Below are 25,114 nucleotides of genomic sequence, written 5' to 3'. Positions count from 1 at the left end.
AGCATTTACATTGTATTAGATATTATAAGTAATTGAGAGGTGATTTAAAGTATGTGGGAGGATGTGTATGGGTTACGTGCAAATACTACATTTTTTTATATAAGGGACTTGAGTATCCATGGATTTTGGTACCTGCAGGGTAGGTCCTGGAACCAATTGTCCTTGGATACTGAGGATGACTATATATACCACTCTTTATTCGCTTATCCATTGATGGACACTTAGGTTGTTTCCATACCTTGGCTATTGTGAATAATGCTGCCATAAACATGGGAGTACAGACATCTTTTTTTTTTTTTTTTTTTGGTACGCGGGCCTCTCACTGTTGTGGCCTCTCCCGTTGCGGAGCACAGGCTCCGGACACACAGGCTCAGCGGCCATGGCTCACGGGCCCAGCTGCTCCGCAGCATGTGGGATCCTCCCGGACCGGGGCATGAACCCGCGTCCCCTGCATTGGCAGGTGGACTCTCAACCACTGCGCCACCAGGGAAGCCCCAGACATCTTTTTGATATCCTGTTCTCATTTCCTTTGGATGTATACTCAGAAGTGGGATTGCTGGATCATACGATAGTTCTGTGTTTAATTTTTTGAGGAAACTCCATACCGTTTTCTATAGTGGCTGCACCATGTTACATTCCCACCAACAATGCACTAGGGTTCCCTTTCCTCCACACCCTCGCCAACACTTGTTATCTCCTGTCTTTTTGATAATAGCATTTCTAACAGGAATGAGGTAGTATCTCATCGTGGTTTTGATTTGCATTTCCCCGATGGTTAACGATATTGAGCATCCTTTCATGTACCTGTTGCCATTTGTTTGTCTTCTTTGGAAAACTGTCCAATTCCTCAGCTCATTTTTTAATCAGGTTGTTAGTTTTCTTGCTACTCCTTATATATTTTGAATATTAACCCCTTTTCAGTTATATGACTTGCAGATATTTTCTCCCATTCAGTAGATTGCCTTTTCATTTTGTTGATTTCTTTTGCTAAGCAGAAGCTTCTTAGTTTGATGTAGTCCCACTTACTTGTTTTTGCTTTTGTTGCTGTGCTTTTGCCATAAAAATGTTTATTTTTTACTGGTCTACCTTTTGGGGGGAAAATCCTATTTGTAACCCATCTCAATGATCTTTTGAATAGTATAAGCAATTACATATGCCAAATCCCAAGTCTTGCTTTAAGAAACATGACAGAACAGCATCTAGGAAACACAAGAACACAGGACTCAAAGTCCAGAACTTTCTTCCATATCATAATGTAAATAAAAGCCTCCAAAACTCTTTGTCTACCTAACAGAACCCACACGTACACATGCGAGCCTGCGTGCACACACACCCCGACAGTAGTTTTTCTGGATACCTCTTAGTACTTCCCTGCGTGGAGGGAGAATGGATAGAAGGCTTTGGCAGCGTTGAAGAGGCAGAATCCTAATGGCACTGATCCTTTAGCAGTCACGATTTGAGCCACGCACCAGGTAAAGCATCTCAATTAACTGAGGTTTTGACTCAAGGCACAGGGAACATAGAATAAATAGTAAAAGAAGAAAATTTTAAATATCAACTCTCACCTTGGGAGCAGTTGCAGAAACAAGGACTTTAGTGACAATGCATATTTTCTCATTGCTTTGTAATGTATCTTTTATATTTTAATCAGTTGTGCCTTTTTTTTTCCTCCCCTTTTCCTCGTTATTTCATATAGGGCATGTTTTTGTTGAGTAAACTTTTAATCTAGTCTTCAAGTTACAGGATGGCAAAGGCAAGTTGTATTGAACCAAAAGAGGAATGAAGATCAGAGGTGGGTAGTGACTGATAGGACTTCCTCTCTCCCCTCTTAGGAAGAAAGTGAACAGCCTTGGTTGTGGGGAGGATCGATGCATCCTATTCGGTGGAAGCATGAAGTCGCCTGGAGGTTTAAACCTAGCTGGAAAGGTGTGAGTGCCGCCTAGCCAGAGGAGTAGACCGTGCCGGGCACTGCCTGCTGATACTTGGTACTAGGCCTGCCTCCTAAACTCTCATTCTGCATTGTAGGAACTGGAAGCCTAGAAACCACACTTCCTTGATTCCCTTGCTAAGAGGGTTTACTTGCAGTCTCCAGTGAGAGGCACATGTAATATTTGAAAAGCAGAAGAGAAACAAAAGCCTTGATTGCTCCTTCAGCATCAGAGGCAGGGTCAGGCTTGCTCAGATGGCATACGTGAGGTCTTGCAGGAGCTTCCACACTCGACTGATACCTGCTTCAGGGCTGCCGGCAGCTGAGATCATCAGCCGTGGTTTCCTGCAATTCCTGTGACTTCTGGGTTTCCTGAACTCACTGGCAGCTTTCCCTGACCTTCCTTTCACCCAGCCCTTCCAAGGTTTTGGAAGCACCTGTGTTAAATCCTTTCCTGTATGCTTTCTGTTACCTCGAGTGCTTTCTGTTTTCCTGACTGAATGCTGACTTCAGGGAACAAGTGGTTCTTAAGCCTGAGAAGAGGTGCCCGATCTCTCTCGTTGAAGAAATGCAAGTTAAAACTACAAGTTGGCCCTTTTCACTTATCAGATGGGTTAAGAGTTGAAGACTGGGGCTTCCCAGGTGGCGCAGTGGTTGAGAGTCCACCTGCCGATGCAGGGGGCGCGGGTTCGTGCCGCGGTCCGGGAAGATCCCACATGCCGCGGAGCGGCTGGGCCTGTGAGCCATGGCCGCTGAGCCTGCACGTCCAGAGCCTGTGCTCCACAACGGGAGAGGCCACAACAGTGAGAGGCCCGCGTAACACACACACACAAAAAGAGTTGAAGACTGGTAACACTATGTTGATATGAGGGAAACGGGGACTCAGGCTGCTGTGAAAAGTAGAAATTGATATTGATCTATGAAATTGACATTGATCTCTACGAGGGGTGTTTTGGTAGCATCTGTCAAGTTTATTCAGACATTTGTGAAATTACATGTTCAAAATATACTCATTATAGCAATGTTTTGAATATTAAAAAGTCAAATGTGAGTGTCCTTCCATGAAGGACAAATTAAATCAATTATGGTGCAACCATAAAATTAGATGCTATAAAGCCATTAAAAAGAATGAGATAGGGCTTCCCTGGTGGCACAGTGGTTGAGAATCTGCCTGCTAATGCAGGGGACACGGGTTCGAGCCCTGGTCTGGGAGGATCCCACATGCCGCAGAGCAACTAGGCCCGTGAGCCAAAACTACTGAGGCTGCGCGTCTGGAGCCTGTGCTCCGCAACAAGAGAGGCTGCGACAGTGAGAGGCCCGCGCACCGCGATGAAAGAGTGGCCCCCGCTTGCCACAACTAGAGAAAGCCCTCGCACAGAAACGAAGACCCAACACAGCAAAAATAAATTAATTAATTAATAAACTCCTACCCCAACATCTTAAAAAAAAAAAAATCAGACAGCTCTGCATGTCCTGTTATGGAAAATTATCCATGGTGTTTTAACTGAAAATAGCAAAATGTAGATATGCCACTGCTGTGGAAAAGGTTAAAATAATATGTCCATATGCTTTTGTTAATGCGCAAACTATTTCTAGAAAAATACACACAAAATGACAAGAGTGCTTGCTGGTGCCCTCCTTCCACTCGTGAATCAGTGAGCAAGGGTACAAAATAGGTGGCACATTTGTAGGCTGTGATGTAAAGCAAGGGTCCCCAGCCCCCGGGCCATGGACCGGTACCAGTCCACGGCCTGTTAGGAACCGGGCCGCATGGCAGGAGGGGAGCAGCAGGTGAGCCAGCCAGCGAAGCTTCATACGCTGCTCCCTGCCGCTCCCCATTCCTGGACCCCCCAACCCCGTCCAGGGAAGAATCATCTTCCACGAAACCGGTCCCTGGTGCCGAAAGGGTTGGGGACCGCTGATAAAGAGCTCGAAACCAAGGATAATATTGGTATTATTATTGGGTTTTTTGTTTGTTTTTTACAAGGTCTGTTTCTTCTACCTTTTGGCTCTTTTTTTCTCCAGATATCTGTACTCTATTTCCCTCATCACTTTTAAGTTTGTGCTAATAGGCTACTTCCAAATGAGGCCTGCCTTCATTTAATTTAAATCTCCATTTGCCACTTATTCCCAACACACTTTCAGAGAGTGGCATCTATAGAGAATATACTATGAATGGTCTCCCTGACACTATGGAAAGTACCACTCCCTGCTTACATAAGTAACATGGAACCAACTCAAGTATTATGCTTGCCAGTTGTCTCCCATAACTAATACATAAGCTTTGCAGGGGGAGGAATGTCTGTATCCCCTGGTCTATCCCGACACATTGAACAACCCATGGCACATAATGGGTGCGGAGTGAATACTTGTGGAACGAGTAGACAGGTGGATGGTTTTCAGTTCTGTGATGTTACAAATAACATGGGGGTGAGTGCCTGTGATGATTAACTTCACGTGCCAAGCTGACCAGCCGTTGGAATGTCCCCGCATTTGATCAAACATTATTCTGGGTATGTCTGGTGAGGGTGTTTTTCGATGAAATTCACATTTGAATTGGTAGACTGGGTAGAGCAAATGGCCCTCCCTAATGTGGGTGGACCTCATCCAATCAACTGAGGATGTGAATAGAACAAAAAGACTGAGTTGGGAATTTCTCCTGCCTGACTGCTTAAGACATTGGTCTTGTCTGGCCTTTGGACTCAGACCGAAACATCAGCTTTGATTCGTTCTTGAGCCTGCTGGATTTTGAATTGGAGCTTTACACCATTGTAAGTTGCTGTAATTGGCTCTCCTGGGCCTTCAGCTTGCCAACTGCGGTTCTGGGACCTGTCAGTCTCCATCAGGCTCCATAACTGCATGAGCCAATTTCTTCTCTCTCTCTCTCTCTGTCTCTCTGTCTCTCTGTCTGTCTCTGTCTGTCTCTGTCTCTGTCTCTCTCTCTATATATATATATGATTTTGTCCCTTACTGCTACTAGTTTTACCTATATAAAATTGCATTTTTTTGTGAGCCAAAAACTATTGAAATTGACAGTTTAATATGGTCTAATCTAACAGTGACTATCTCTACAATTAAAACTCTTTGCCACTCATATTCTTTCATAAATTACTTATTCATATAATTTTGACATTTTTCTGTTAGGTCATTTCCCCCAAACCCCTCGTGGCTGCTCCCCTAATTTTGTAGTTCTTCTTTATATAAATACCTTCTCCTGATCTGTGGTTGGGCGTGCATTTTCTTTTCTCATGCAGAAATGTGTTATTTTAATGACATCAAATTTACCAGTTTTGTATGCATTGTGTTTTTATTGTCTTATTTAAGAATGTCAGCCATACCCTGAGGTCATAAATAGCCTATATTTTTGTCAGTAAGTTTTTAGAAATTTGAAAGTTTTGCTTTTTTCCATTAGGTTTGGAATCAATCTGGAAATTTTTTGGTATTCCAGAATATGGTGTGTAGTATGAAGAAGATGTCTTCTTTTTCAACGTGGATTGAAAACTTTTTCGATCATCAATTTCTCATAAGAAATATGGGTTTCTTTCTAGGGTCTCTGTTTTCTATCTCACTGGTCTATTTGCCTATCCTTGTACCAATAACATGCTTGTTAATTACTATGAGTTTACAATGAGTTTTGATAAATGAGAGGACAACTACTCCCACCTCATTTTTTTTTTTTTTAAACATCTTTATTGGAGCATAATTGCTTTACAATGGTATGTTAGTTTCAGCTTCACAACAAAATGAATCAGTTATATATATACATATGTTCCCATATCTCTTCCCGCTTGCGTCACCCTCCCTCCCACCCTCCCTATCCCACCCCTCCAGGCGGTCACAAAGCACCGAGCTGATCTCCCTGTGCTATGCGGCTGCTTCCCACTAGCTATCTACCTTACGTTTGGTAGTGTATACATGTCCATGCCTCTTTATTGCTTTGTCACCGTTTACCCTTCCCCCTCCCCATAGCCTCAAGTCCATTCTCTAGTAAGTCTGTGTCTTTATTCCTGTTTCACCCCTAGGTTTTTCATGACATTTTTTTTTCTTAAATTCCATATATATGTGTTAGCATACGGTATTTGTCTCTCTCTTTCTGACTTACTTCACTCTGTATGACAGACTCTAGGTCTATCCACCTCATTACAAATAGCTCAATTTCGTCTCTTTTTATGGCTGAGTAATATTCCATTGTATATATGTGCCACATCTTCTTTATCCATTCATCCGATGATGGACACTTAGGTTGTTTCCATCTCTGGGCTATTGTACATAGAGCTGCAATGAACATTTTGGTACATGACTCTTTTTGAATTATGGTTTTCTCAGGGTATATGCCCAGTAGTGGGATTGCTGGGTCATATGGTAGTTCTATTTGTAGCTTTTTAAGGAACCTCCATACTGTTCTCCACAGTGGCTGTATCAATTTACATTCCCACCAACAGTGTAAGAGGGTTCCCTTTTCTCCACACTCTCTCCAGCATTTATTGTTTCTAGATTTTTTGATGATGGCCATTCTGACTGGTGTGAGATGATATCTCATTGTAGTTTTGATTTGCATTTCTCTAATGATTAGTGATGTTGAGCATTCTTTCATGTGTTTGTTGGCACTCTGTATATCTTCTTTGGAGAAATGTCTATTTAGGTCTTCTGCCCATTTTTGGATTGGGTTGTTTGTTCTTTTGTTATTAAGCTGCATGAGCTGCTTATAAATTTTGGAGATTAATCCTTTGTCAGTTGCTTCATTTGCAAATATTTTCTCCCATTCTGAGGGTTGTCTTTTGGTCTTCTTTATGGTTTCCTTTGCTGCGCAAAAGCTTTTAAGTTTCATTAGGTCCCATTTGTTTACTTTTGTTTTTATTTCCATTTCTCTAGGAGGTGGGTCAAAAAGGATCTTGCTGTGATTTATGTCATAGAGTGTTCTGCCTATGTTTTCCTCTAAGAGTTTGATAGTTTCTGGCCTTACATTTAGGTCTTTAATCCATTTTGAGCTTATTTTTGTGTATGGTGTTAGGGAGTGATCTAATCTCATACTTTTACATGTAGCTGTCCAGTTTTCCCAGCACCACTTATTGAATAGGCTGTCCTTTCTCCACTGTACATTTCTGCCTCCTTTGTCAAAGATAAGGTGACCATATGTGCGTGGGTTTATCTCTGGGCTTTCTATCCTGTTCCATTGATCTATATTTCTGTTTTTGTGCCAGTACCATACTGTCTTGATTACTGTAGCTTTGTAGTATAGTCTGAAGTCAGGAAGCCTGATTCCTCCAGCTCCATTTTTCGTTCTCAAGATTGCTTTGGCTATTCGGGGTCTTTTGTGTTTCCATACAAATTGTGAGATTTTTTGTTCTAGTTCTGTGAAAAATGCCAGTGGTAGTTTCATAGGGATTGCATTGAATCTGTAGATTGCTTTGGGTAGTAGAGTCATTTTCACAATGTTGATTCTTCCAATCCAAGAACATGGTATATCTCTCCATCTATTTGTATCATTTTTAATTTCTTTCATCAGTGTCTTATAATTTTCTGCATACAGGTCTTTTGTCTCCTTAGGTAGGTTTATTCCTAGGTATTTTATTCTTTTTGTTGCAATGGTAAATGGGAGTGTTTTCTTGATTTCACTTTCAGATTTTTCATCCTTAGTGTATAGGAATGCCAGAGATTTCTGTGCATTAATTTTGTATCCTGCTACTTTACCAAATTCATTGATTAGCTCTAGTAGTTTTCTGGTAGCATCTTTAGGATTCTGTATGTATAGTATCATGTCATCTGCAAACAGTGACAGCTTTACTTCTTCTTTTCCGATTTGGATTCCTTTTATTTCCTTTTCTTCTCTGATTGCTGTGGCTAAAACTTCCAAAACTATGTTGAATAAGAGTGGTGAGAGTGGGCAACCTTGTCTTGTTCCTGATCTTAGTGGAAATGCTTTCAGTTTTTCACCATTGAGGACGATGTTGGCTGTGGGTATGTCATATATGGCCTTTATTATGTTGAGGAAAGTTCCCTCTATGCCTACTTTCTGCAGGGTTTTTATCATAAATGGGTGTTGAATTTTGTCAAAAGCTTTCTCTGCATCTATTGAGATGATCATATGGTTTTTCTCCTTCAATTTGTTAATATGGTGTATCACGTTGATTGATTTGCGTATATTGAAGAATCCTTGCATTCCTGGAATAAACCCCACTTGATCATGGTGTATGATCCTTTTAATGTGCTGTTGGATTCTGTTTGCTAGTATTTTGTTGAGGATCTTTGCATCTATGTTCATCAGTGATATTGGCCTGTAGTTTTCTTTCTTTGTAACATCCTTGTCTGGTTTTGGTATCAGGGTGATGGTGGCCTCGTAGAATGAGTTGGGGAGTGTTCCTCCCTCTGCTATATTTTGGAAGAGTCTGAGAAGGATAGGTGATAGCTCTTCTCTAAATGTTTGATAGAATTCGCCTGTGAAGCCATCTGGTCCTGGGCTTTTGCTTGTTGGAAGATTTTTAATCACAGTTTCAATTTCAGTGCTTGTGATTGGTCTGTTCATATTTTCTATTTCTTCCTGATTCAGTCTTGGCAGGTTGTGCCTTTCTAAGAATTTGTCCATTTCTTCCAGGTTGTCCATTTTATTGGCATAGAGTTGCTTGTAGTAATCTCTCATGATCTTTTGTATTTCTGCAGTGTCAGTCGTTACTTCTCCTTTTTCATTTCTAATTCTATTGATTTGAGTCTTCTCCCTTTTTTTCTTGATGAGTCTGGCTAATGGTTTATCAATTTTGTTTATCCTTTCAAAGAACCAACTTTTAGTTTTATTCATCTTTGCTATCGTTTCCTTCATTTCTTTTTCATTTATTTCTGATCTGATTTTTATGATTTCTTTCCTCCTGCTAACTTTGGGGTTTTTTTGTTCTTCTTTCTCTAATTGCTTTAGGTGCAAGGTTAGGTTGTTTATTCGAGATGTTTCCTGTTTCTTAAGGTAAGATTGTATTGCTATAAACTTCCCTCTTAGAACTGCTTTTGCTGCATCCCATAGATTTTGAGTCGTCGTGTCTCCATTGTCATTTGTTTCTAGGTATTTTTTGATTTCCCCTTTGATTTCTTCAGTGATCACTTCGTTATTAAGTAGTGTATTGTTTAGCCTCCATGTGGTTGTATTTTTTACAGATCTTCTCCTGTGATTGATATCGAGTCTCATAGCGTTGTGGTCGGAAAAGATACTTGATACAATTTCAATTTTCTTAAATTTACCAAGGCTTGATTTGTGACCCAAGATATGATCTATCCTGGAGAATGTTCCATGAGCACTTGAGAAAAATGTGTATTCTGTTGTTTTTGGATGGAATGTCCTATAAATATCAATTAACTCCATCTCATTTAATGTATCATTTAAAGCTTGTGTTTCCTTATTTATTTTCATTTTGGATGATCTGTCCATTGGTGAAAGTGGGGTGTTAAAGTCCCCTACTATGAATGTGTTACTGTCGATTTCCCCTTTTATGGTTGTCAGTATTTGCCTTATGTATTGAGGTGCACCTATGTTGGGTGCATAAATATTTACAATTGTTATATCTTCCTCTTGGATCGATCCCTTGATCATTATGTAGTGTCCTTCTTTGTCTCTTCTAATAGTCTTTGTTTTAAAATCTATTTTGTCTGATATGAGAATTGCTACTCCAGCTTTCTTTTGGTTTCCATTTGCATGAAATACCTTTTTCCATCCCCTTACTTTCAGTCTGTATGTGTCTCTAGGTCTGAAGTGGGTCTCTTGTAGACAGCAAATATATGGGTCTTGTTTTTGTATCCATTCAGCCAATCTGTGTCTTTTGGTGGGAGCATTTAGTCCATTTACATTTAAGGTAATTATCGATATGTATGTTCCCATTCCCATTTTCTTAATTGTTTTGGGTTTGTTATTGTAGGTCTTTTCCTTCTTTTGTGTTTCTTGCCTAGAGAAGTTCCTTTAGCAGTTGTTGTAGAGCTGGTTTGGTGGTGCTGAACTCTCTCAGCTTTTGCTTGTCTCTAAAGGTTTTAATTTCTCCATCAAATCTGAATGAGATCCTTGCTGGGTAGAGTAATCTTGGTTGCAGGTTTTTCTCCTTCAACACTTTCAATATGTCCTGCCACTCCCTTCTGGCTTGCAGAGTTTCTGCTGAAAGATCAGCTGTTAACCTTATGGGGATTCCCTTGTGTGTTATTTGTTGTTTTTCCCTTGCTGCTTTTAATATGTTTTCTTTGTATTTAATTTTTGACAGTTTGATTAATATGTGTCTTGGCGTATTTCTCCTTGGATTTATCCTGTATGGGACTCTCTGTGCTTCCTGGACTTGATTAACTATTTCCTTTCCCATATTAGGGAAGTTTTCAACTATAATCTCTTCAAATATTTTCTCAGTCCCTTTCTTTTTCTCTTCTTCTTCTGGAACCCCTATAATTCGAATGTTGGTACGTTTAATGTTGTCCCAGAGGTCTCTGAGACTGTCCTCAGTTCTTTTCATTCTTTTTTCTTTATTCTGCTCTGCAGTAGTTATTTCCACTATTTTATCTTCCAGGTCACTTATCCGTTCTTCTGCCTCAGTTATTCTGCTATTGATCCCATCTAGAGTACTTTTAATTTCATTTATTGTGTTGTTCATCGTTGCTTGTTTCATCTTTAGTTCTTCTAGGTCCTTGTTAACTGATTCTTGCATTTTGTCCATTCTATTGTCCATTCTATCTCCAAGATTTCGGATCAACCTTACTATCATTATTCTGAATTCTTTTTCAGGTAGACTGCCTATTTCCTCTTCATTTGTTAGGTCTGATGGGTTTTTATCTTGCTCCTTCATCTGCGGTGTGTTTTTCTGTCTTTTCATTTTGCTTATCTTACTGTGTTTGGGGTCTCCTTTTTTGCAGGCTGAAGGTTCGTAGTTCCTGTTGTTTTTTGTGTCTGTCCCCAGTGGCTAAGGTTGGTTCAGTGGGTTGTGTAGGCTTCCTGGTGGAGGGTACTAGTGCCTGTGTTCTGGTGGATGAGGCTAGATCTTGTCTTTCTGGTGGGCAGGTCCATGTCTGGTGGTGTGTTTTGGGGTGTCTGTAGACTTATTATGATTTTGGGCCGCCTCTCTGCTAATGGGTGGGGTTGTGTTCCTGTCTTGCTAGTTGTTTGGCATAGGATGTCCAGCACTGTAGCTTGCTGGTCGTTGAGTGAAGCTGGGTGCTGGCGTTGAGATGGAGATCTCTCGGAAATTTTTGCTGTTTGATATTATGTGCAGCTGGGAGGTCTCTTGTGGATCAGTGTCCTGAAGTTGGCTCTCCCACCTCAGAGGCACAGCACTGACTCCTGGCTGCAGCACCAAGAGCCTTTCATCCACAGGGCTCCTTAATTTGGGATGATTCGTTGTCTATTCAGGTATTCCACAGATGCAGGGTACATCAAGTTGATTGTGGAGCTTTAATCCGCTGCTTCTGAGGCTGCTGGGAGAGATTTCCCTTTCTCTTCTTTGTTCTCACAGTTCCCAGGGGCTCAGCTTTGGATTTAGCCCCGCCTGTGCGTGTAGGTCGCCGGAGGGCGTCTGTTCTCCGCTCAGACAGGACGGGGTCAAAGGAGTCGCTGATTCGGAGGCTCCGGCCCACTCAGGCCCGGGGGCAGGGAGGGGCACGGAGTGTGGGGCAGGCCCGCGGCGGCAGAGGCCGGCGAGACGCCGCAGCCTGAGGCGCGCCCGCGCGCTCTCCCGGGGGAGCCGTCCCTGGATCCCGGGACCCTGGCAGTGGCGGGCTGCACAGGCTCCCCGGAAGGGCGCGCGGCCAGCGACCCACGTTCGCACACAGGCCTCCCGGTGGCGGCAGCAGAGGCCCCAGCGTCTCACGCCTGCCTCTGGGCTCCGCACCTCTAGCCTCGGCCCGCGCCCGTCTCCGGAGCTCCCCCAAGCGGCGCCCTCAATCCCCTCTCCTCGCGCACCAGGAAACAAAGAGGGACGCAAAAGTCTCTTGCCTCTTCGGCAGTTCCAGACCTCCCCCCGGACTCTCTCCCGGCCAGCCGCAGCGCACCAACGCCCTGCAGGCTGTGTTCACGCCGCCAACCTCAGTCCTCTCCCGGCGCTCCGACAAAAGCCGGAGCCTCAGCTCCCAGTCCCGCCCGCCCCGGCGGGCGAGCAGACAAGCCTCCCGGCTGGCGAGTTCCGGTCGGCCCGATCCTCTGCGCTGGAATCTGTCCGCCCCGCCCCCCGCACCCCCGTTGCTGCGCTCTCCTCCGCGGCTCCCAAGCTCCCCCACTCCGCCTCCCGAAGTCTCCACCCGCGAAGGGGCCTCCCAGTGTGTGGACACCCCTCCTCCTCCACAGCTCTCTCCCGCCGGCGCAGGACCCGTCCCCATCCTTTTGTCTCCGCTCAGCTCCTTCTTTTGCCCTACCCAGGTACGTGGGGGGTTTCTTGCCTTTTGGGAGGTCTGAGGTCCTCCGCCAGCGTTCAGTAGATGCTCTGTAGGAGTTGTTCCATGCGTAGATGTATTTCTGGTGTATCTGTGGGGAGGAACGTGATCTCCGCGTCTTACTCTTCCGCCATCTTCCTAATTAATTCCGTCTCCCACCTCATTTTTCTTCAAAATTTTCTTAATGTTCTTGTATTATTTTTTCTTTCAATATTTGATAGAATTCTACATTGTGTTTTCTTTTTTGTTTTTTTTTTTTTGTTTTTTTTTTGCGGCACGCGGGCCTCTCACTGTTGTGGCGTCTCCCGTTGCGGAGCGGGATGCACAGGCTCCGGATGCACAGGCTCGGCGGCCATGGCTCACGGGCGCAGCCGCTCCGCAGCACGTGGGATCTTCCTGGACCGGGGCTCAAACCCTTGCCTCGTGCACTGGTAGGCGGATTCTTAACCACTGCGCCACCAGGGAAGCCCCTGATATACTCTTTAAAGAAGTTCCCTTCTCTTTCTAGTTTGCCAAGACTTTTTCTTTTTAAAATCATGATTCTGTCAATTCAATCAAATCTTTTTCTTGCATCTGCTAAGAAGATCTTATAGTTTCTGTACTTTAATCTGTTTATATGGTGGATTATGTTAATGGATTTTCTAATGTTAAACTATTTGTGTATTCCTGGAATAATACAAGGATGTTTTCCTTCCTTTTTAAAAATACACACTTCTGGTTTGGTTTTGCTAATATCTTATTTAGGATTTTTGCATCCATGTTTACAAATGAGATTGACCTGTAATTTTTCCTTCTTGTGCCGTCCTTCTCTGGTTTTGTTATCAAGTTTATTCTAGACCTGGTCCATAGCATGGGAAGCTTTTCCATGATTATTTATAATGATTTGGGGGATGGGGTTGTGCCTCTGAGTCGTCTTTGCCTGGCATTAATTTAACTATAGCACCTTATTTTGTTTGCTGTTAGATTTGGATTTTTTTCCTCTTCTTACTTTATGTTTCATATCTACCAAGTCTTCTCTTGTAGTTGTTCATTATGTTGTTCCTTATTTCCTGTCTTGTTCTCTTTTTTAAAAAAAATTTATTTTTGGCTGTGTTGGGTCTTGGTTGCTGCACGTGGGCTTTCTCTAGTTGCAGCGAGTAGGTGCTACTCTTCATTGCGGTGCGCAGGCTTCTCATTGCGGTGGCTTCTCTTGTTGTGGAGCACTGGCTCTAGTCGTGCAGGCTTCAGTAGTTGTGGCACACGGGGTCAGTAGTTGTGGCTCGCGGGCTCTAGAGCACAGGCTCAGTAGTTGAGTTGTGGCACACAGGCTTAGTTGCCCTGCGGCATGTGGGATCTTCCCGGACCAGGGCTTGAACCCATGTTCCCTGGACTGACAGGCAGATTCTTAACCACTGCACCACCAGGGAAGCCTTTTCCTGTCTTCTTAAAGTCTAAGGTTAATTAGTGTTTCTACCCTCCTTCGGAATGATATAAGCCCCTAGGATGCTGTAACCCTAGCAATCCCTCATTTTATATGTTGTTACTGTTGTCCAGTCTTTTAGTTGCGCTTTGTTCCCGCCCGTCCCCTAGATATTGTTGTTTAGTTACAGTTGGTGCTCATTTAGGTTTACACACAGGTGACCAGATTCTTTGTTTATCATTGCTTCTTGCTCCCATTTCTTTCTTCTAGGGTTGATTAGTTTCCTACTAAGTTCTGTAGATGTTAAATTGTTTTAGTCTCTTTGTCTTTAAACCTTTTGATTTTGTTCTTACTCTGGAATAACAGTTTACCTGAGGAGAGAATTTTAATTTGATAGTAATTTTGTGGAAGCACTTTGAAAATAATATTTCATTATCTTCTGGCCTCTATTGTGCTACTTATATTTTTCCTTTGTAGAAATTCTTTTTTTCCCCCCAGTTATTTTTAAGATTTTTTTTCTTGCCATCCTGCAATGTCATTAAAATGGGTTTAGAAATTTATTTATTTATTTTTTGATGTGGACCATTTTTTAAAGTCTTTATTGAATTTGTTACAATATTATTTCTGTTTTATGTTTTGGATTTTCAGCCCTGAGGCATGTGGGATCTTAGCTCTCTGACCAGGGATCAAACCCACACCCTCTGCATTGGAAGGCGAAGTCTTAACCACTGGACCGCCAGGGAAGTCCTTCTTTTTGTTTATATTTCTTTGGACTCATTGGGATTCAATGGATATGTGGATTCATGCCTTTCATCAACTCAGGAAACCTCTGAGCCTATTCTCTTAAAATACTGCCTTTACCTCATCATCTATATTCTTTCCTTTTCCTTTTTGTATGTATCTTGGACCTTTTTATTTTATCCACTATATCTCTTAGCCTCTTTTTCACATTTTCTATTATCATTTTGGACTCTTTCTGGTTAATTTTCTCAATGCTGTCTTGCAGATCTCTCATAATCTCTTCATTGGAACTTAATTTACTATTTAATCCTTCTTTTAAACTTGTTAGGAGGAGAGAATCTATATTTTTTTGTTTCAATAACTATTTTTAATTTCTGTAAGTTTTATCTATTTTTCAAATCTTCCTGTTCTTTTTTTGTAGTGTCTTATTCTTTCCTCATAGTTTCTATTCCTTTCTTTTTAATATCTCTCTAATAATTTTAAACATGCTTATTTCATAATCCCCTTCAGACTGTTCTTGAGGGGCTAATCCTGCTGCATGAATGGGGGTCATTTGTTCAGGTATATTATGTATTTTTAAAATTTGTGGTGGACCACTTAACCTAAAGTTTCATCTCCTGTCCTTGTGTGTCGTTAAAATCCAAGCTCCTGGTGTTTAGGTACCTACTGCTGGGTCCCTTCTCTATGGTGCCTTCAACCATGAGCATGGTCAATTCATGTGCATCTCATTCTGGGTTTCAAATTTCTCTCTATTTCTGAGGGACTTGTTTTCTTTTTCTATCTTCCTTGTATGTGTTATTTCTCTGGGTTGGTAGTACATGGCATTCTACTTTAGGTCAGTCTTCCATGTTGTCAGATCTGATACTCAAATTTTAGAAAGAAAAAGAATTTTTTACATAAGTTCTGTATGTACATTATAGAAAAATATAGAGGCAAAAAAATTATTCTACTTAAAGAGATAATTACTATTAGCATTATGTTAACTCTGTATCTTTCTAACCTTGTTTCTCTGTGCATATGTGTATGTGTGTGTGCAGGTGTAAATACACTAATATAGTTAAAGAGGAATTATCCTCATTGTACTATCTTATAACATGATTATTTTTACTAAAGATAATGTCAAAACATTTACATATTAATATATTCCCGCTAGGTGCATTTTAAAGGCTACAAAGTATTTCATCATGATGCTGTAATGTAATTTATTCAACCAACTGTGTTGTTGAACATATAAAAAATGTTTGTGGTTATAAACACGACTGACACAGATGACCTTAGAAGTGTATGTTTGCCTGCATCTATGTTCACTTATTTAGGGTAAGTTGCTGAAAGCAGAATAGCTGGGTAATATGAAGGTTTTTGTTATTTACTGACAAATTGAGTTGTTTTCTTCTGGAACAGTTATCAGCCAGACTCCCTTTCCTAAATTCTTGTTTTCCAGGTATCAAAGATCTAAATGACATGAACATATATTTATATGTATCTCTTCCCACAGCTATAGGCATAGCACTAGCATTTTCTCCCAAGGTCACTAAGAGGTGGTGTCTGGCATGTCTTTCCTACCTAACTCCACCCTGTCATAGTTAATAGGAGTTCCATGTGTCACACGTGCTCTGAAGTATCAGTACGTGCGCTGAAGGAGAAAGGGTTCTCTGTGATTACTTTTCAACGTGAAGAGCAGTGTACATGCCTCACATTTGTGTGCTCCATTTACTAGCATGCAGCCCCATCCTGCCTCGGTGAACTTTAATGAGGTTAACAGATGCTGTTTCTTTTATCTTCATTAGAGCCCTGCCAGGTAACAGCACCATTCTGGGGTTACTAGAACTGAAGCATAGAACAGTGATGAGATGGACTAAAATATAGAGGAGAATATTCCTCAGGTCTTCCAGTTACAATCCAGCTATACTTTTCTCTAAAGCCATTTATATAACGGAATGCTGTATCAGAAACCTCCCAACTGGAACTGGTTTATTATTCAAGTATTCTTTTGGTTAAATTGTAGATTATATAAAATCTTGCCATTTTTCTTGCTTAAAAACATTGAAAAGAGACATGATATGATTCTAAGAAGTTATCATTAATTTTGTTAAGTTTCGTAGTAGCATTATGTCATAGAAATATATGCACATGTATTTTATTTACTTATTTATTATTATTTTTTTTTTGCGGTACGCAGGCCTCTCACTGTTGTGGCATCTCCCATTGCGGAGCACAGGCTCCGGACGCGCAGGCTCAGTGGCCATGGCTCACGGGCCCAGCCGCTCCGCGGCATGTGGGATCTTCCTGGACCAGGGCGCGAACCCGTGTCCCCTGCATCGGCAGGCGGACTCTCAACCACTGCACCACCAGGGAAGTCCTATGCACGTGTATTTTAGACGGCATATCAAAGCATACGAAGTCTGGGATTTGCCTTAAAATTCAATGGCGTGGGAGGGAGGGAAGGAGAGAGGAATGGGTGGATAACTGAAGCAAATATGGCAAAACTTTACAGGGGCCCATTACAGTATATTATTCTCACTTTGTGAACATTTGACATTTTTCATAATGTAGTAAAAAGGTGTTTTCTTTAACCTAGGGCAAGAGAGAGGAGAGGAGAGAGATTGAGAGAGAGCGATTGAGAATCCTGTTGAATCTCTGAGGTAAAAAGTCAAGGGAAACCTTTCTGACAAAGAGAGAAGCCCGGCTGAAGCCAACTTTGTCACGAATTAGCTCCCTGCTGCCATCTAAGGGCACAGATAGAGGTATGGCTGTGTCTGTGTCACTACATAGCCCACTTCCCTCCCCGCCCCCATACACATACACAATTCCCACTGCTCTAAACCTGTGCTGTAAGAATTCAGTTAATTTACTTCCTTTGGTTAGGATTTAATAGTGGCAGGAATATTAAAGACCTTGTAGTCTGCCCTTTCCCTGGAGTAAATGAAGAAATCAGGTAAAACACATATATTTTCCTGCGTAAGCATCTTTTAAAATCTCGTTTCATTTACCCTCACCACAGTTTTGAAAGGTAAACGATGGAGATGTTTCTCTGTTTTTAGACATGACAGTGAGACCTTGTATGTGTGTATGGCAGGGGCGGGGTGGGTGGGGGATGAGTGGCTTTGCCACTTAGAAAAGTCTAGATTGAAATGACCTATTTCCCTGAGTCTAGGCCTTTAGACGTCCATCCCAGAACTCTTCTCCTGTTGTGCTTCCTAGAGCACTAGGACTAACAAGCGCTTAAAAGAGAAGCAAAAAAGTTATTATTGCTGATAAGTGAGTAGGGAAGCTTCTGATGCTGTCTTATTTAAAAAATTTAAGGCCTGAATTTTTATTCTGATATCATAAATTCCATTCAGTGGCTATAAAACTGAGAATGTTCAAGTTCAAAATGCAGTAGTGAGGGCTTCCCTGGTGGCACAGTGGTTGAGAGTCTGCCTGCCTATGCAGGGGACGTGGGTTCGTGCCCCGGTCCAGGAGGGTCCCACCTGCCGCGGAGCGGCTGGGCCCGTGAGCCATGGCCGCTGGGCCTGCGCATCCGGAGCCTGTGCTCCGCAACGGGAGAGGCCGCAACAGTGAGAGGCCCGTGTACCGTGAAAAAAAAAAAAAATGCAGTAGTGAAATGGTCAAAGCTGGGTTCAGCAATTATGTTATGCTCTGGATAAAAAAAATGAGATTTTATTTATAAGACGTGCATAGCTGGGTGCCTTATATACAGAATTACAGAAATAACGTCATAATTCAAAACACATTTTCCCAAACCTACAATACTCATCTCTGACATCTCTAATACTACCTCTGCCAGTTCCCCTGACCCCCTGAAGGTTCTAAAGCTCATGTCAGTTTCCCAAGTGCTTTTAGTGTTTTTCTGTCTTGTTTTTCCTAATGCTCTTTCCTTTTCTTCGAATGTCTTCTCTTTAAGTCTGAGCTTGGATTCCGCCTCCTCCGTCTTCCATGAAATCTTCCTTAGTAGCCTGGCACGAGAACTCTCCCTGTCTCCTAGGGCCGCTCTGAGAAGGTAACACGGACCATGAGAGGCTTCAGTGGCGGAAATTTGCGGCACAGTCCTGAGCGCAGGATGGGCTCTTTCTGAGGCTGTGAGGAGGGCTCTGCTCCAGGCCCCTCCCCTAGTTTCTCGTGGTTTGCTGGTCATCTTTGTTGTTCTTTGGCTGTGGAGGCGTCACCCCGAGTCTCTGCCTTCATATTCATATGGCACTCTCCCTGTGTGCATTTCTGTCTCCAAATTCCCCCTTTATTAAGGACACCAGGCACATTGGATTAGGCCACCCTAGTCCAGTACGACGCGATCTTAAATAATGACACCTGCAACAGCCTGTTTCTAAATATGGTTACATTCCGAGGTGAAAGGGGTAAGAACTTCAACTCGTGGATTTTGGTGGAGACCACGATTCAACCCATAAAATTCCTTCTTTTGAAGTTCTTCCCCTACTTCACTTATATTTTGTTCATGGAACGTGTCACATTCTATGTGGCTGTGTTGCCTCTCCTTCTAAACTGCAAGATCCTTGAAGTCTGGTTCATCTTCATATAACCTGAAGCGCCAAGCACAGAGGATGGATAAATGTTTGTCAGGGGCCTTACGTATTTTTCGCTATGGCTGTCATCTCTGGTACGTAGGTTGGGCTATACCTCCAAATGGCAAGAGGCAGGATTTTATTAAAATGGAGGCAATACAGACTTTTTCTCTGTACCTGTCTGCATTCAGTTACGTTTGTGTGCCCTTGTTGAAGGCAGGACAAAGTGATTGGGTTTCAAAGTCAGGCAGACGACCCAGGCTATGACAGTCCACGGCATCAGCCAGGAATATGAGGAAGGGAAGAGAGAGAGACAGAGAGGCAGAGACAGAGAGAGAAGGAAACAAGTATGCCTTTCAGAGGTCCTGCAGGGTATGAAGGGAGGGAGTGAGCATGAAAACAAAACCAATTACCGGTAACCAGGATACATGGTAAAGGGGCAAAATATCTGTGCCAGCGTCTGTGCCAGCGTCTATGCCAGCCCAAGGGTCTGGGCGACACAAGCACACGTGCCAGAAGCAAGAAGCGAATTTGATGATGAGCCAGGCCGTTGCCTTTTTCCAGAAAGCTTGCATCACTGTGAAGGAAGTCCAGCCGATCTGGGCCCCTCAGCGGGAGGAGGGGAAGCATGTGGCTGGAGCAGGGAAGGTGGCTCATCTTGCCCCCGCCAGCCTCAGCAGCCGGTGCCTGGCTCACAGAGGGGTGGCCTTCATTTGCTGTTCATTCAAAGTACTGAACTAGACAACTAGAAAAGAAGAATTAAGTCATGGTCCCTTCACTCGAGGCTTACAGATTTACAGGGAATAAAACACAGTCAAGAAAAAGTAAACAGCCATCCAGTGGTTGCCTGCTAAGTACTAGGAAGTTCCAAAGTTAGTGGGAAAGGGGGCCTCTCTGGTGAGGGAGAGTCTATCTCAAAGTGTGGTCCTTGGACGGTGGCATCCGTGTCACCGGGAGCTTGTTAGAAATGCAGCTTTTCAGGCTGCACTCCAGACTTCCTAAATCAGGGTCTCTGGAGATGGGACCAAGGAATCTGCATTTAACCAGTGAGGGGGGTGGATTCTTAAGCTTATTGAAGTTTAGGAAGCACTGCACTTAGGAGCAGTGGGCACGATGGGAATCGAACCAGGAGGCAGGAAGGGAAAGGGGGAGATGCAGATAAAGAGTAAGTGAGTAGGAGAGTGATGTAGGGGTCTGATGGCGAACTTAAAACTTTCAAAGCCTTTGTTTAGGAACTCAGGAGTCTGCAGGAGTAGCGAACAGGGTGAGTAGGAGAGCAGCACGCATCTCTGGAATGCCAGAACTTGGCTTTATCATTTCGATTAGCATTTCCCAAAAACCTATTCCTCAGAGATGCTCCATGAAGAAAGGATTCCAAGAGCACATACATTTGGGAAACATTGGATTCTGTTCATGCCTCTTGGAGATTTACAGTACACATGAGCACATTAAAGGCATTAAAATTCCTTAAAAAAAAAAAAAAGGGCTTCCCTGGTGGCGCCGTGGTTAAGAATCCGCCTGCCAATGCAGGGGACATGGGTTCGAGCCCTGGTCCAGGAAGATCCCACATGCCGCAGAGCAACTAAGCCCATGCGCCACAACTACTGAGCCTGTGCTCTAGAGCCCGCGAGCCACAGCTACTGAGCCCACGTGTCACAACTACTGAAGCCCGCACGCCTAGAGCCCGTGCTCTGCAACAAGAGAAGCCACCGCAGTGAGAAGTCCGCGCACCGCAACGAAGAGTAGCCCCCGCTCGCCGCAACTAGAGAAAGCCCATGCGCAGTAACGAAGACCCAACGCAGCCAAAAATAAAATAAAAAAAAGAAAAAGATATGTTTAACCAGTTTTGATCCTTTGCTCACTCAGCATGTGGTCTGCAGACCAGAAACATCAGCACCACCGGCAAGCTCGGTAGAAAATGCAGAATCTCAGGCTCCACTCCAGAATCAGAATCTTCATTTCACAAGGTCCCAAGGTGACTGATACACCGATTAAAGTTTGAAAAGTGCTGGTTTAACCCGTGGAACCTCTTTTCATGGAATGAAGCACAGCTGTTCTGTGGAATTCACTTTGGAAATGCTGCTTTAGGCAACGAGAAGCCAATGATTTTGAGCAGGAAAGCACCAGGATGAGAGCAGCCTTGTCCTACACAAAGCATGCTCTCAGAACCCCCTGAAGGAGTCTTTCCCTGTCTCCTCTTCATGTTCACTCCTGGCGAGAGCTTCCTGTCTTTCTCCTCCACTGCAGGAGATCTCGTTTAGGAACAAAGCTCAACAGAGACTCTTCTGGGTAGAGCCACGGTGGCGACCTGTAAACCACTGATCCGTGAGCTGCTTGGTCTCACGAAACTCAAACGCATTTCACTGAGCTGCAAGCCCAGCCATCCAAGCGTTCAAAGCATCATTGCATCCCTGTCATTTAATGGTCTATATTTCTGTGCAGCTTTTAGGTAAGATCTCCCACAGTAGCCTTGTTGTCAGACATGGTTGTTTCATTACACTTTTATTTTTTATTGTATTTTTAAGTGTTTTTTATTTTATTTAGATTTTTTTTCTTGATGTGGACCATTTTTTAAAGTCTTTATTGAATTTGTTACCATAATGCTTCTGTTTTGGTTTTTTTTTTGTTTATTTATTTATTTATTTATTTATTTATTTTAACATCTTTATTGGAGTATAATTGCTTTACAATGGTGTGTCAGTCTCTGCTCCACAACAAAGTGAATCAGTCACACATAAACATATGTTCCCATATGTCTTCCCTCTCGCGTCTCCCTCCCTCCCTGCTTCTGTTTTATGTTTTGGTTTTTCGGCCCCAAGGCATGTGGGATCTTAGCTCCCCTTCCAGGGATGGAACCCTCACCCCCTGCACTGGACGGCGAAGTCTTAACCACTGGACCGCCAGGGAAGTCCCTACACTTTTATTTTAAAAAATAACTTTAAACATTATTGTCCTAAAATGTCATCCTGAATTATTCACTAGTTGTTGCGTGTGCTTAGTCTTTCTGAAAGCAAGAAATCTTTCTAATCCCCCTTTGAATCCCCCAACAAGAAGTTAGGGGTTTACTGAGTAACAACAAATGGCGGGAAAGCATAGGATTTCCTGGAGCCATATGAGGTGGAGATCTGGTGGTGGCACTCAAAAGAAGCCTGATTGTTCATCACGTTCCAAAGGTATGAGCGAAGCAAAACCTCATTTTATTTTGTCTTTTAACACTTTTAGAAATCTCATGTAATGTCTGAAACATTTATGTTAACATATTTCCATACAAATAACCTAAACAAAACCTCATTTTAAATGGGGTTAGCTGAGAAAGTGCCTCGTCATAAAAATACGTTTGGTTTTTAGGATGCCATATTGTTAAAATTAGATAACTTACATTGAGCAAACGAATGCATTTTACTGGTAACAAATTTCACCACATTTACCAGTTTTAACACAGGTGGATACAGAACTTCCATTCTCTAGTCATTCCAGGTGGATCTCTGAGTTTTCTATTCTAACTTTTAATACAGTTTTTGAGTTTTGTGTGACTTGAAGTTTTAATCTTTCTGTAAAATACGTAATTTAATTATATGTGTATCTTTTCTTCAGATACCAGATTTGATGTTAAGTGTTGCAACATAGGTGTGTAGATAGTTGCTTGGGTGAAACTGGCTTCTTTATGGAGAATATCATTCTGCATGAGGACTTAATGGATCCAAACCTGTGTCATGCCTGTGTGCATACCCAATTAAACCCTGGAAATAAAAACTGTTTTGGTGAAATAAATAAATAAAGGGGGTTAGCTGAGAAGGTGACAGTGGAAAGACACTGAGAGGACAGAAATTGTGGGCACATAGCGGCCCGTAGGAGAGACTCGGGGAGAGGGCACATCCAGGGCTAGGGACACCGCAGGTGGGGACTCACACAAACGAGCGAGGGTCAGGGCAAGAGACCCGAGAACACAGGGGGCTGCCAGAGGAGCGCTGACAAAGCCATGCGGAGTCAACCTGAAACCAGGAAGTGGAAGACCTCAGGACGTCCCCGTCGGCATCTGCCAGCTACGCCTGCCTTTGTGTGAAAAGGAGGCCGGAACGGGGAGCAAGCTAAGGAATGGGGACCAGTTTCCTCTCTTTGTGCCCCAGTTCCCCCTCCTTTGTATACACCCTCCATCCTGAATAAACTCTGGTTCTCAGAGCTCAGATGCACAGCATTCATCCTGTGGAGAAGCAAACACCGCCCAGAAGAGCAGAGCGTTAAGGATACCCAGAGTCAAGAGGTGAGAATCCCCAGGGTAACACTTGGGGGAATCGAGTCTCTAGAAAAGAACCTATTGGCCTAATGAGGCCAACACGGAATTAAAGTTGTGGGTTCTTTCTCTCCCTCTCTCCCCATCTCCTCCTCTCTCTCTTTTTCTTTCTCTCTCTCTCTCCACTCCTCCCTCCCTCCCTCCCTCTTTATTCTCCCCTTTTCTTTCATCATGAGGCAGAACGTTGAGAGAAAAGCGACTCGGTGACATGGTCTTAAACACTGAAGCCGAGGCGGCCACAGTCGGGCGGGAGCGGTCCCCTCCTTGGGCATTGTGGGACTTGAGGCATTTCCTGGGCGCTTCTGCCATCTAGCGCCTCGCAGGAGGGGTCACCACGCCTGTTTATCCTGGCTTCCTCGGTAAATGTACGCATGTTGACTCAGTGTGAGAACATTCTAAAATCAACCGGCTGGAGCCGAGTACCGCAGGTTCATGGCAAATTCTGTAAAGATCGATGAAAGAGAAAATCTGGGAGGATACAGTCAAGTGGACCCCAAAGCGTGTGCCCACCAGCTCTTCTCCTTTCCCGGCCCGGCCTTCGCCTCCCTAGGGGTGCCCGTTGGGGAATGGGCTTAGGTAAGAAATTCCAGCACGAGAAGGCAAATCACCGCAAGAAAGGAGAAAGGGGAACCATCGGGAGCCGAGCGAGGACCGCCCCAGCCCCGCGGCGCTCGCACCCGGCTCCCCTCTCGCCGCGGCCCGGCGCGCGCAGGCCGCCCTTCCGCGCATGCGCACTGTCCGCTCGCCGCGGAGGGGTGTGACCCGCGACCCCAGGCGACCGCGGGATGCTCGGGGCGCGGCCGCCGGGCCGCCCGCACGTGCGCGCTGCCCCAGCGCCCTGGCGGCAGCGGGAATCCTTCACCACCACATCTGGCAGCTCTGTGACCGGAGGTCAAGCAGAAAATAACCTGTTTAGATTACAAATCCATTCAGTTGTTTTTAAATACAGAAAAGTTAAAAAGAAGAAAACAAAAATGTCTCGTAATCCTTGCGACCACCTTTCTGGACTTTAAGGAAACGACAGACATGGGCTTAAAACACGCAAAACAGCATAGAAAGGTTCAAAATGAAAAGTCAATAGCCGTCCTTCCCAGCAATCCCTCTTTCCAAAGGTAAACAATATTATGTTCCCCCCAAATATGTACATATTTATATATGTTTGTATTCTTACCTTTTTAATAGTTATACAATATGGATTTTTACTGATCATTCTTCTGCTCTCCCCCCCGCCCCCCTTCATAGTTCTTAGGGATATTTCCACATTTGAACATCTAAATCTAGTAATTTTTAAAGATGCATAGAGTTCCATTTGTAAAGTACCATATTTTATCTAATATAAAGAAATTTTTAAATGCTACGTTTTTGTTCAAGTGCTTGTCACTCAACTCACAAATCTAGAACACAAACTAATCTACAGATCTAAGTGTTCACAGCTAGACGAGTTTTCGGCTTGGTTCTTGGTGCTCTGGAAGCAACTCATTTACAAAAGTGCCACCAAAACATCTTCGTGACGTCATTTAACTTAATGCTACCAAACATGGACCTCTTAAACCTCGGAGACAAAACTAAAATCTTCCTAGGAGTGGAAATGCTAAGTCCTAAACTATAGAACTACACTTCAAAGAGGTATTGGTAGATTTTGTTCAATTGCCCTTTTAAAAAATTGCACAAATTTATACCCTCACCAAAATGTGAATGAGGTTGAACACCTCTGTATATGTAAAATGACAGTCAGTATTTCTTTTTCTTTGAATTGCTTATTCGCATCCTTTGCATTTTTCTTACTGATTCAGCTGGGCTTTATAAATGAAAGAAATTATCCTTTTGTCTGTCATTGTGTTCTGCAAATGTTTTCCCAATTT

General features: G+C 43.2%; 1 protein-coding gene and 1 long non-coding RNA gene across 2 annotated transcripts in view; both read left to right on the top strand.

The window, feature by feature from the left end:
* The window catches only part of TSNAX (translin associated factor X), a 44,599-nt gene extending 41,183 nt beyond the window's left edge, over positions 1 to 3,416 (top strand). Inside the window, exon 6 of the mRNA XM_067711099.1 lies at positions 1,833 to 3,416. Coding sequence (XP_067567200.1) covers positions 1,833 to 1,943 — 111 coding nt within the window. The 3' untranslated portion in view covers positions 1,944 to 3,416. The remainder of the gene's footprint in view (positions 1 to 1,832) is intronic.
* A 9,066-nt stretch (positions 3,417 to 12,482) lies between these two features.
* LOC137209422 (uncharacterized) overlaps positions 12,483 to 25,114 on the top strand; it is a 32,187-nt gene continuing 19,555 nt past the window's right edge. The window contains exons 1-2 of the long non-coding RNA XR_010936055.1: positions 12,483 to 17,188; positions 18,349 to 23,222. This is a non-coding gene — a long non-coding RNA (uncharacterized lncRNA). The remainder of the gene's footprint in view (positions 17,189 to 18,348; positions 23,223 to 25,114) is intronic.

Source organism: Pseudorca crassidens, chromosome 16, assembly GCF_039906515.1.
Source record: "Pseudorca crassidens isolate mPseCra1 chromosome 16, mPseCra1.hap1, whole genome shotgun sequence".
In the NCBI taxonomy this organism is placed as follows: Eukaryota; Metazoa; Chordata; class Mammalia; order Artiodactyla; family Delphinidae; genus Pseudorca; species Pseudorca crassidens.
Note: the sequence above shows the minus strand (reverse complement) of the source record. Positions and strands in the feature narration are given on the sequence as shown.